The sequence below is a fragment of the Calypte anna genome, chromosome 2, assembly GCF_003957555.1.
Source record: "Calypte anna isolate BGI_N300 chromosome 2, bCalAnn1_v1.p, whole genome shotgun sequence".
Taxonomy (NCBI): domain Eukaryota; kingdom Metazoa; phylum Chordata; class Aves; order Apodiformes; family Trochilidae; genus Calypte; species Calypte anna.
The window spans coordinates 111,644,310-111,657,562 of record NC_044245.1 but is presented as its reverse complement, the minus strand read 5'-3'; the positions used below and the strand labels follow the sequence as shown (position 1 = coordinate 111,657,562).

The window sequence follows — 13,253 nt, the reverse complement described above, 5'->3', positions numbered from 1 at the left end:
GTTGCTAGGGTTTTTTTAATAATAAGTTAGTTCAATATTAAAATGAGATGAATGGAAATGAATGAATTAGAAATAACTAAAGCTATTAATTGGATATATGAAACTGCAACTTGTTTACCAAGCTGTCAAATCCCTTGAACTGTTTTGTAGGACTGGAAAGTATCTTTTTGAAGGGCGCCTTTATGAGGAGCAAACCCTAATTTCTTTACTTCTGTAGGTAGCATCAAACCCCACATCTTTGTCTTTTGTTTTTTGTTTTGTTTTGTTTTTTGTAGCTTAATGTAGGATGAAAGCAAACACTTGAAAACTTAATTCCTTGACAGCTGGCAGACCTCTTCTAGTATCCTGGGTACAAAGAAGCATCTCCTTTCCAGGGCTGAGACTTTTTCAAGCATAAAAGCTCAAAATTAAGGTCTTTGAAGTGCTTCCCAAGCATCAATACTTTTATAATCAAGCAGCTCATATGGTTACTTTATATCATTCATGTGTCCCTGTCTTGGCCAGCATTGATTGGAACATGAGAGGCTTCAATCTAGTAAATTTTAATTGCCTTTCATCTGCTTATGAAGATATTTCTTACAAAGCAGCTAGAATACAGAAATGGTGCATGTGGTACTGGTGTACTTATGTTCTTTGATTGAAAAGTAAATAGGTAAGACATGGCATAACCATTTGAGAAAGATGAAAGACAAAAAATCATCATGGGTCTTATTCATATTTCTGTGTTTCAAGAATCCAGGTGAGCCAATTAAAAAAAAAGAAAAAGATTCCTGTAAGTTTACAAGGATTTTAATGGGATATCTAGAAACTGACGTGATACATGGGGAAGACGGATTAAAAGAAACCCTGTTACATAGCTTTGCAAAGTGGAAGAGGCATTTGACTCAGTGGAAATGTAAGGAGATGAGTCTTGGAAAGAACTGAAGCAGAGCAGTGTCTAATAGTTGCATTCCCTGTGACTTTCATGTTGATGATGTGCACAATTTTCTTCTTTGCTGAAGCACTCCTAGTATTAAGTAGTAAAAGTAGTCACCTATTAGCATCTTGGAAATTGTCAAGACTATTGATTTGAAATTAGTTTTCTTACCTGAAGAGTATCCGACTGTATTAGCTTCACAAGTTTGTTATTTGTTGTGATGATGTGTTTCATATTATATAATCAAAGCCAGCCAGTATTTTGCCAGCTCTTCAGCTGAGTCTGAAATAGCTTTCTGAAATAGCACTGAGTTTGGCAGTGAATATTAAGTTAAACTGGAGATCAACTGGAGGTTTTTTAGCTTAGAGGGGTCCATAGCAGTTTAGTGTATAAAGCTGCCTTGCTTTGTTTTGGGATCAGCTCACATCAATATCAGTTTTTGAACTACCAGGAAAAGCTGAAATGCCATAATTGGTGAAAGCTAAAAATACATTAGGAACCAAATTCTCTGTGCTTAAAATTCTCTTCAGTGCTTATGGCAAAGTTAAAATAACTGTTAATTTTATTTTTCAGCACATTTCAAGCTGAAATAGACTATATTGTTATGTATCATGACTTATCCTAATGTGCTAACTGCGTGTATTTCAGTTCTTACAACTATTTCCAGTGACTGCTGTGTTCAGCCTCTGGAAGTTTAAGAATTATTTAGACATTGCTGTTGACCAGAGACAACACATAGGGAAGGCTTTAGGGAAATTAGTCTGATATTAGTTTAAAATTGTTTCTACATAACTTTTTGCAGAAAGGAGCTTTTTATATTCTACGGTGGGACATATTGTTGAGATATTAGGTTGAAGAAAATAAGGTTTGTTGGGTGGGTTGACCATGGCTAGCTGCCAGGTGCCCCTCAGGCCACTCTTATTACTCTTCCTCGATCAAAAGGACAAGGGAAAAAATACGGCAAAGTTCTTGGATCAAGATAAGGACAGAGAATTCTCTCAGCAGTTACTGTTATGGGTGATACAGATGTTATTTGGGGAAATAGAATTAATTTATTGCCAATTAAACAAAGATAAGAAGAAATCTGAAAAACATTTCCCATCCCCAAACAGCCTCACCTCTCTGCTTTGTTTTTCTTTCATTTTTCTGGAAGGAAACCTGCTCCAGCATGGTCTCTTCTCCACAGGATCATAGAATCATAGAATCGACTGGGTTGGAAGGGACCTCAGAGATCATCAAGTCCAATGCTTGATCCACTACTGCTGCACTTACCAGACCATGGCACTGAGTGCCACATCCAGTCTCTTTTTAAATATCTCCAGGGACGGAGAATCCACTACTTCCCAGGGCAGCCCATTCCAATGCCTGATCACCCTCTCTGTAAAGAAATTCTTTCTAATATCCAACCTAAACCTCCCCTGGCACAACTTGAGACCGTGCCCTCTTGTCTTGCTGAGAGTTGCCGGGGAAAAGAGACCAACCCCCCCCTGGCTACACCCTCCTTTCAGGGAGTTGTAGAGAGTGATGACGTCTCCCCTGAGCCGCCTCTTCTCCAGGCTGAACAGCCCCAGCTCCCTCAGCCTCTCTTGATAGGATATGTGCTTAAGTCCCTTCACCAGCTTAGTTGCCCTCCTTTGGACCTGCTCCAGGACCCAGGGTCACAGCTCCTGCCAAGTGCCTACTCTAGTGTGGGTTTTCTGTGGGCTGCAGTTTCCTTTAAGGAGTGGGGTCCTCCACATGCTGCAGGTGAATGCTCCACCATGGACTACATCTGCCTCACCATGAGCTTCACAAGCTCCAGGGGAATCTGCTTCAGGGCCTGGAGCACCTCCTTCCCCTTCTTCACTGACCTTGGTGTCTTCATAATTGTATCTCATATTTTTACTCCTTTATTCTTGCCACTCTTTCATAGCAGTTTTTATCTCCTCTCAAACATGTCACAACAGACATGGGGGCTGCTTCTGTTGTCTCCTCGTAGAGGCTGCCCCTGCAGCCCCCGTTACCCAAGTCTTGCTCCATAAATTGTTCATGTTGTTTATGGTTTCATGTTTTGCTTTTCAGAGGGCAGATGATTTCTGGTGAAGACTGTGAATTTATTCAAAGATTTGAACAGAAGAGAAATCCAGAAGAAAAGCAGGAGTTGTTACAAACAGAAGGCAATCAAGTAATTGTCTTTTAATAATCCAACTTCTGGGGAGGAGGATGAAAGGAAATTTTCATAACAGGAGTTATTGTTGGTCATACACAGTGAAGATGTTATAGAAGTATAAAACTTTTGCTTTTACTATATAGGTTAAATGTTCTTTAAAAAACCCTTATGAAACAGTTATTACAGTTATTAAATGTCATCTGACTGTGTTGTGGGGCAAGCTGGCTCTAGTGTTTCCTCATCCCAGTTTACTTAATCTTGCAGTTTACTTAATCTTTTTTTTAGGTTTGTTTTTTTTTTTTTTTTTTTTTTTTTTTAGTTTTCCCCCATATATATTATTTTACGAGAACTATTACCTCTGAGATTTTTGCTTAGCTACCTAAACAATTACAATGTACCAGAGTCCACTGACTGGTAAGATGGGTTTAGTTAAACACGGGTGTCTGGAGTCACTTTTAGGCATGATAAGATATGAAACCTGTGTATCAGGTAGGGCTGATACAAGATGGATAAGTGACCCATACCATTTGGCTCAGAGAGTCTAGGCAAGGTGCCCAAAGACACTTTAATGATATTTGCAGCAGTCGAATCTTGGCCTTGAAGCCTGAGGTTCTAGCAGACAATATCAGACAGTAAGAGGATTGAGGGGTGGCAGGGATGAGGAGAGGTGAACAGCAGAAGATAAACCTAAGGCACAAAACTTTGCAGCCCTTTTTTCTAATTTTAGGCTGTTGTAGTTTTTGGTGGGGCTTTTTTTGTGTGGTGTGACTGCAATGTAATGGACTGTAGTTTGTATAGTGGCAAAAACATACATGGTGACAGTTCTATGCCACTCTGTAATTACAGTGTAGCAGTTCAGAGTTACATTTTTCTTTCGGTATTAGTTAAATGTGGTGAAGGGGAAAGAGGGAGTGTAAAAGGAACATTGTGACTGTTTTAGCCCATTAAATCTATTGCTGAAGTTGGGGAGTAGTGTTGTTCAGGAGGCACAAAACAGCTCAGATATGAACAAGGATTTGTCTACAAGGCATAGGAAATGAACATTCTTACACTGTTTAAGTTTGTTTTTGTTTAGTCAGTTTACTTGGTTCTCTCTCTCATGGCCATAAAAAAGGAACCTGATGGAGATTTTTCTGATCAGTCTTTCAACAAACACCTTGCTGACTTTCATTAGCGAGTACTTGTTACTTCATTTGAAAGCCATAAACCACTTTGTAATGGGTAACAATCAGCATGACAGAAAATGGTCTTTGTAATATAATGCCATATGTTTTCATCTCTTATTCCAATTGAATAAGATGTTGGGATGCTCAGTGCTTATGGAAGATTTAACTGTGAATTAATGAGGTTTCATTTTATATTAATAAAAGAAATGAAGACAATTGGTAATACTAATTCTAATGTCCCTTATTTTGTAGTGTGCTAAAACATTTATAAACTTGATGACTCACATCTCCAAGGAACAGACCGTTCAGTACATTCTGACTATGATTGATGATATGCTGCAAGTAGGTCAATAACCTTTCTTATTTTTAAGTCTTTAAATGCATGCTTGAATGTTCCCTTAGCTTAATACAGGTCTCTTCAGGGTTTGTCATACTGTATGTAAAATAGTCTTTTAAATTTTCAGATCTTGTCTTCAGAGTTAAATGTTAGAACTAAAGTTGTATGGGTAACTTAGTCTTGTATGTATTTGTTCATGTTCTGGAAACAAAACATACCTGTATGCTTGTCTCTTGGCTCTCAACCATGTTTGATGCAAAACTTAAAATTTAAGGGATGATTTGTGATCTGTTTGTTCCTGTTTTGTGGATTGGATATTACTTCCAACTTGAAACTGTTGAAGCTTTTCCTGCAAAGGTGTTAATTTTTCCACTTTCAGCAATAATAAAATGTAGTTTGTGTCTTCAGGTTTCCAACATAAGTTAGATAATTTGTATTCAATGAAATGTGTAGCTCTTTGTAGCCATGAGATACAGTGACTTCAGTAGTAGGCTGTTAAATTTGGTGTCAGGACCACTGTGCTGACCTGGACAAGTCTAGATAATCCTTTTGTATTTCTTTGCTCTCTAGTAAGCTAAGAGAAGGTGGTTGGAGTGAGGATATAACAGAATGGGTTGAGTTGTGCAAGGTTTTCTATTGGTGTTAATGTAGAATACCTGTCTGTCTCACAGTTTTTCTGCTGTTTTATGTTATTCCTAATACAAGGTTATAGTGAAAAGTGTCTAGAGATAACCTGATGGTTTAGGACATTGCCCTAGGAGGTGAACCACCTGATGTCTAATTCCAGCTCTGAGTATTCAGTATTGTCAGCAGGCAATCTGAAAAGTGTGAACCTCTCCACAGCATGTGTAACACAGAGATTATGGGGTTCTTCCAGATACCTATCTGTGCCTCTGTGCCTTAGAGCCCTGAGTGAGTGCCCTGACTGCTAAAATAATAGCCAGTGGTGGTGGTGGCCGTTAAGTAGTGCTCATCTGCTGCCCTCTGACCCTTTTCCTCTTTTCTTTAGATACACTTTTTCTCAGCTGTGACACAAACCTCAAGAAGCAGAGAAGACAAAAGGGAGCCTCAGTCATTCCTTGATTAGGGCACTTAAGTTGGGAGTACCTTGTTTTGGTTTATGCATTTGATGACAGGCTTTGTCTTGGTGTGTGAAAGCTCTGTTTATTATGCCTACTTTTATGAAGAATGAATCTCATTTTCTGTGAATCTTGTTGATGGAAACAGAAGTAATCATTTCACTTGCCCTGCTTTGTAATGTGGTGTGAGCATTTGGAGGTCTTTTGTGTGTATGTATATGCACTTTGACACTAGCACAGAGGCTATTGCTACAATATGCAATAGCTGATGTAATCTCCTGTGAATTAATACACCACAGGTAAAGGCTCTCCCTGGCCCAGCTGTAGTTGTTCTAGATATTCACAGAAAGGAGTTTTGAGTAATCTCATACTTGCTATATTGGCTCTGTCGTGTGACAGAACCAGTGACCCTGCTCTATCAGGGAGGCTAGATTTGATTTTTCAAGATACCTTTCAACCCCTAACTTTCTGTGATTCTGTGTGTCTAGATGAATGTATTTTCTTGACTTTATGGTCATGAGCTGAAATTTCTGTATTCAGGGCCTTATCCTGCCACAGAACTGGCATGTGTGAAATCCCCATTGTTAAACTTAGTGACTTGAAATTGCCCAGGCTTTACAGTCATACAGGAGAATAGAGATGTTGGTAAGCAGTCTATGTATGCCTTTTTCACTTAGAAATTCTGCTTTAGTGTCTGCAAGGCTGTACTGGCTTTTGCAGTGCTCTCATCATTCAGAGATACCAGTCTGCTGGCATAGAGAGCTTATGTACAGGCATTTTTGTGAGGTGATTCTCCCCTTCCACTCTGCTCTCATGGTCCACCTGCAGTACTGTGCCCCCAATGTAATAAGGAGATAGAGCTCTTGGAGCAAGTCCAGAGGAGGGCAAAGAAAGATGATTAGAAGGCTGGAGCATCTCTCCTATGAAGGCAGGATGAGAAGAGTTGGGGTTGGTCACCCTGGAGCAGAGAAGTCTCTGAGGAGGCCTTATAGCAGCCTTCCACTACCAGAAGGGGGCCTACAGGAAAGCTGGGGAGGGACTTTTTACATGTAGTGATAGGAAAAGGGGCAATGGCTTTAAATGAGAAGAGGGGAGATTCATTTTAGATTTAGGAAGACATTGTTTAGTGTGGGGATGGTGAGACACTGGCACAGGTTTCTCAGGGAGGCTGTGGCTGGTCACTCCCTGGAAGGGTTCAGAGCCAGGCTGGTTGGTGCTTTGAGCAACCTGGTCTAATGTGAGGTCTCTCTGCCCATGGCAAGGGTGTTGGAACTAAAGAACCCTTAAGGTCCCTTCCAACCCAAACCATTCTGTCATTCTGTGAAATGCATGGCATCATCCCAGAGCTTCCTAACACTCCATGTCTCTACTAAGCACGGCTGAAACAGGGCTTCCATTTTGTTTTGGACATGTTCAGATAGCAGAACATGCTCTTAGTGCTGTCTTGTGGACTCTTGGTTGCACATTTTGAAGTTCTAAGATTCTTGTCAGAAAGCAGCATATTGGGCCATTGTGAGTTTAGTGCACGGTCCCTGCAGACTGCATGGACAGAAGAATCCACAGTTGTGAGTATCAAGTCTCTTGCCCAAATAGTCTCAAGTAGTACATGGAGAGTTTTTAAGTGAGTTGTTCAATGACAGTCATCTAAGGTGCCACCAACTCTTTCAATAAAGTTGTTTTGAGCAAGGATTTCCACTGCAGTTTCATGAAACAAAAAGTCTTTGAAAGCTACCTCTGACAGCTGAAACTTTGAGTAACTATGACAGATAACAGTATTAGCTTTTGTGTGTCTGTGGGTTTTGTGTTATCTTTCTATGCTTTTCTTGTGAGTTTGTAAAAGTCATATTGACTGTGGTTTGAGCACACCAAAACAGTCTGCCTCTATGTCTGGGATTGTTCCAACAGCTCTGCTTCTGGATTTGATCATCATTCTAAGAAAGATTTCTTTTGGAGGTTGGTGGAAGTGAAATTAATGTGGTGATTGTCCTATAAGAGTGTCACCATTCTACTTCTTTCTGAAGGTGGAGAGTGTTAGCATGCTGGAATCCCTGAGGAAACATCTCTTGCCCTATTCATATGATAAATACCTTGAACAATTTCTTTGGATTAGTGACCCTGTCACACTGCACAGTCTAGTCTATTATTTATGAAATCTGCAAGAACCTGCACCATAATTCTTTCTGGCAGAAATACCACCCATCTGAGCTTCATCATGCTTCTTAGCAATGACAGATGGTAAATTATTCAACTGTTGATGTGAGAGCTTCAGGATTTCCTTGTTATCAGTGTAGTCAGTAGCTGCCTAGGAAGGTGCAGCACTGTGTATTTTGGGGCTGTAGGCAGTTCTCCACTCCTTCCATCCTATCTTTACCCTGCACCATAACAGCAAACCAGATTAGTCTTCTGATCGACAGCATGCTGAAGTTACTTCAGCTTTTCTGCTTCTTGACTTGTCTGTATCTGTGTTAGTTATGTTGTAAACTGAACTTAGAGATCTACTTATTTTAAATCTTTTCAGCTACACTCTGTGTAGCACAAATGTAGTTGCTCATGTGATTTTTTTGATCAAACTGCCACTTTTCATCAAATTAGCCCACATGAGGAGGAAGCTCTCCAGTAAGGCACTGTGTCCCTGAGATCTCACTTTTTTTTTTTTATGTCATAGTTTGAACAACAAATTTTGGGAGTTTTAGTGCTTTTTGACATGTGCCATATGGAGCAATAATCACAGAAAGGGGTATGACTGTCAGCTCACTAGTGACACCTCATCTTCCCCAGTCAGTGATCAGGACAGCAATTTGCAGCCCATGATTTAGCAACTTTGGTCCTTTCAATGAAGAGCTGGTTGCAGTTCTGACACTTATTAAGATGCTGGTGTTTGGTTCAGGTTATCTTGTGCTTAATGGATGGTATTGCAACAAGCAGGCTTGTCTAGCTGATTCTTGATCCACAGAGTTTCTAATAGGGTGCTGAACTGATGGAAGAAAGACCTTCAGCTAGGGAAGTTTGAAAATTAAATTAATTGTGTAATTAAGACCGAGATACTCTTCTCATGTGAGCTTCTTGATTACTGTGTTTCAAATAGTTTTGCCTCCCTTGATGAGTCTTGTATACTTGGTTGTAGCAGCTTGACTTCAGAGGGGAAATATTTCTTTTGGATGAAAGCTTACTCTCTACCAGGCTGGAAGGTGTATGGAAATGCTAAGGAAAAGAAGGATCCAGGTATTTGTTTTTCTGGAAGACTGCCAATGTTCTAGGCTCTGAGAAATAGCAGAGTTCCTGTTTCTCCTTCAGGTTTGTGTGGCCTCCTCTTTAGTCTGCTTTAAGGAGGACCACAGTAACTGCTTTTCATAGTGGTTATCAGGTGAAGAACTTGAGTAAACTGCACAGTGCCCAGGTTCAGGTAGTTGTAATTTCTTGTTGTTCAGCCTAGAAGCCCTTGAGACTCCTGGTGCCTGTGACCTCTCCTAGGTGTGCAGCTTGCCTGAGGAAATGGCTGAGTGAGTTGCAGCCTCATCTAGAAAAGAACTCTGATCCTGTTGAGAGGAACAGAGAGGCAGGACTAGCTTATGTCTCTGAAATATCAATTGTACCACATGCAGCCAAGCTGAACAACAGGCTTTTGTGTGGTAGTAGCAATATGTGGAAAACTTTGTATGGACTTTATTCAATATAATTGATTGGATGAAGAGCAGTGTTTCCCTGGGAAATGAATTTTTAGCTAATCTCTCATTCTGCTTGCTTGCTCTTTTGATCCTTTTGGATACATCTGTTTTTACTCAAGCAGGTGCTGAGTTGCAGACATAAAACTAGTTTCAAAATTTGCTTCCCTTCACACCAGATCTCTACCCTTGATGTTGGATTGCAGAGATGAATCGTATCCAAAATTAACTCTCAAACTGAAAAATTTCCCTGGGTGGTTACAAGCCAGGATACACTGATAATGTATGCCAACATAATGAGGAACAAATAGCTGCTTCATGTGGAATGCTGTTACAAGTCTCTTATCTTTTTCCCTCTACCAATTTTTGCAGGAAAATCATCAGCGTGTTTCTATCTTCTTTGATTATGCAAAACGTGGTAAGAACACTGCATGGTCTTATTTTCTGCCAATGTTGAATCGACAGGATCTTTTCACTGTGCATATGGTAAGTTTTAAATGAATCAGTCATTGAAGATGGTAGAGAAAAATTCTGGGTTTATTTTTCTTTAGGAGATTTTTGAGTTTGAAGCTAAAATACTGTCTGGACTGGAAAGATTTCCTCTTGCTGTCTAGATGAGTCATTCTTAATACAAGCTTTGCTTGACCACATTTTAGAAAGAAAACTTACACTTTTTATTGACTTTTTCTATTCTATGAGATTAGACCAGGTTTTAAAGCCTCAGAGAAGCAAGTATTTTAGATCCTAATCTAAGATTTATGTCCAGTAAGACGTAACTTGAAAAACAAGTTCTGTAACAACTACCAGTCAATACTCCTCATGCTGTACAAATGTATGGAATTTTAGTTCTCATCCTGTGAAAGGCAAATGTCTTTATCTTGATTAACCTTATGATCTGATATGGCCAAATTACAGTAATGCTGCTTGAAATCTGCTTAAGATTGTTTGTAAGCTTTCTGGGGAAGAAATGATGTCTGCTGTTGTGGTAGATTGACCCTAGCTGACAGGATAGCTCCCACCTAATTACTTGCACAGTCACCCATAGCAGAACTGGGGAGAGAACTGGGAGGGCAGAGGTGAAAAAACTGTTGAGTCAAGATAAAGACAGTTTAATAAGTGAAGGGCAAAAAAAGGAAGAAGGGGTGGAACTGTGTTATGCTGGGCTGTGTTATGCTGTGGTGGCAGTACAGGGGCACAGAATTCCAGGCAAGTCATTCTGTTTGCCCTTAGGTGTGGCCAGTGCAACTGTTTTTAGGGCTGTGCAGGACTTGAATAGTGAGCTGGCCTGTTACCAAGAAAAAATGTGTGATTTTTAGACCCCTGCACTGTGAGCAAATTAATCTACCTGGGATAGTGGCCTTCAAATATAGAGTACAGAAAACTTATTTCTAGTATTTCTGTGCTCACAGATGCATTATTCAGATATTGTTTTCTTTAGTTACTGCAAAAATATGGAAATAATGTTCAGGTCACGGAGATCCTCATGTGAAGTGAATGCACTTTAAACCACTGGTTTCTCTTTTACTATGCCTTGTAGTTCTCTGTGCATATATTTTTTACAACATATGAGTGTTTCCAAAACAAAGCTCTAGGTTTGTGCCATGGCTTTTTGGTTGTAGTTGTGTTTTGTTTGGTTTTTCTTCCTAACTGTGCACACTGGAGGACTTTTGATACCATATCAGTGCATTTGCATAGACAGATAACTGTACTTTTCCTCTGTGTCCAGGCCCAAAGTCTGCTAAACATGAATTGTTTCTTATTCAGGGGCTAGGTAGCAGTTAAAACTTAGATCTTTGGCTTACTGTGCTCCTGATAGCTCATGTTTTACAGCTAAAGGGATTGTGTAGGGTTACTTGGCTGCATTCTGAAGTGGATGTGATACATTTCAGTGTAGAGATGGTTCCAGCTTCTCACTCATGATCTCTCTAGAAATCAGTGGTGACGGTGCTGAGTACACTATACTAAGTACACTATAGTGGAAAGGTGCCTGGAGTAGTCTCCTCACTGCATAGAGCTTGCCTAAGCAAACCCCTGCTTCAGTAGTTTCTTGGTTAGGCTTGCCTCCCTATGTATAAACTGGATCAAATAGTTCTGCAGATAACCTGCAGGCTGGCAAAAATTTGGAAAGACTGGCATAGAAATATACTCTTACTATTGTATACCTGTGCCATTGTGAAAATTCTTAACCTGATTTCATTTTTATTCTTCAGCTCCTTAAATTCTACCTTCCCTTTTGATTCTCTTTTTATTTCCCCCTGATCTTAATCTCTCCCTTGTTGAGGATGATTTGTTTCACTCTAAGTACAGAAAACTTTTAATACTTTGCAACCATTTATGTTGGCATATGCTATAGTTGCTTAAAGTAAGCCTGGTCATGTTGGGCCATTAAGTGTCTCACTCTGCATCATCTCTGCTGATGGATTTCTGACTGTAATGGTGTTCTACAGCAGCAGCCCATTGATAGCTCCTCTCCCCTTCAGCATTCTTCACTGATGCCTTGGGAACTTGATCAGGTACAGGTGTCTGATTGCATCATGAAAGTGCATTCAGTATCAGTTACTTGGAACTAGAAGCAGCAGAAAGCTGAAGAAATAAAATGACTTGGCATGAAAATACTCTATGCAGAAATTAGATTTCTGTAAGTGGCCATCTTTTACATAAACTTGGTTTCCAGAGCTTATAGGACTTCTCTTTTTTTTCATTTTTTTTTCATTTGTTTCATTTTGTTCATTGTTTTTCATTTGTTTTCCATTTGTTTCATTTGTTTTTTCATTTTTCATTTGTTTCCAGGCAGCAAGAATTATTGCCAAGCTGGCTGCGTGGGGGAGGGAACTTATGGAAGGCAGTGACTTGAATTACTATTTCAACTGGATTAAAACTCAGCTCAGTTCACAGGTAAAAAGTTACTTCTGATGAAACATTACAGAGACTTTGAAAACTTTGTTTAAAGGATGTGAATACACAGATGTGCAAAAAAGATATGTTTCTGGTTTTATTTTTTTAAAAGAAACCCACTTTGTCATTTTAAGAGCTAAGTAGTCTTTATTCAAACACATTGTTTTTAACTTAATATTTTAGATTTTCTCCTCTAGTCCTTGAAATGTAAGTTAAAAATAAAAAATTAAGGCTTTTTGACTTTTGTTAAACATCAATTTTCTTCTGGTCACTGAGGAAGCATGCTGCAGGGTTTTTTTGTCTTCTTGTATTGCTTTGTTTCTTGAAGCTTTTTTTCTGGGAAGAAAAATCACATGGAAGCAGAAATGAATAGTGAAACTTTCTTCAGAACAGAGCTTTTATTTTTAGTTTTGTCTGTTGAAACTAAATAAATCCCAACTTATTTGGACAGTATTTTTATGGCATTAGCTCAGTCTGAACTGCTTACTGCTGGCTTGACCTTCAAAGATGAATTGTTCTCCTTTGTATTTGTTTTCAGAGACTTTCCCTTCAATCCTTATCAAAGCCCAGTGATTGGTCATTTTCTAAGGTAGTGTTGCAGCAGAAGTGAATTCTGGAGAGCAGGGAAGCATTCAGTAGCTCTAGTAACAGTTTATTTTTCATAGTTTTCCAAACTGGCTTTATTAAAAAGCTTTTTTTTTTTTTTCCCTCTGAAAGAAACACCTGAAAGTTGAAATTTCCTTCAGCAAGATTCAAGAGAACAATTTTGAAATTCTAAGATGAAGGTGGATAAAAGTCTTGAATAAATGCAAACCTACAAAAATAAAATAAACCCAATTAAACGTTGATACACCAGAATCAACTCTGAGCATATTTTTCTAGATATATTTGTAGGAAATAAGTACAATTTATTATCATAATATATTGAGCAGGAAAAGTACCTAATAGACTTTTAATCTTTCTTTTTTTGTGGCTAGGAAGGTGGGAGAGTTGAAAAAAAACTTGTTAACAGAAGTTATATAAGAATAAAGGAGAGCTCTGATTTTAAG

The 13,253-nt window shown here is 39.1% G+C and overlaps 1 protein-coding gene across 4 annotated transcripts in view; it reads left to right on the top strand.

The window, feature by feature from the left end:
• The window catches only part of ATP6V1H (ATPase H+ transporting V1 subunit H), a 45,342-nt gene that overhangs the window by 8,528 nt on the left and 23,561 nt on the right, over window positions 1-13,253 (top strand). For 2 of the 4 annotated variants that reach the window (XM_030445711.1, XM_030445712.1), the window contains exons 3-6: window positions 2,978-3,080; window positions 4,484-4,573; window positions 9,682-9,795; window positions 12,100-12,204. In XM_030445711.1, the coding sequence (XP_030301571.1) occupies window positions 2,978-3,080; window positions 4,484-4,573; window positions 9,682-9,795; window positions 12,100-12,204 (412 nt within the window). Of the gene's footprint in view, window positions 1-2,977; window positions 3,081-4,179; window positions 4,239-4,483; window positions 4,574-9,681; window positions 9,796-12,099; window positions 12,205-13,253 lie in introns of those variants that run through there. The other 2 variants (XM_030445714.1, XM_030445713.1) reach the window with 2 other exon arrangements.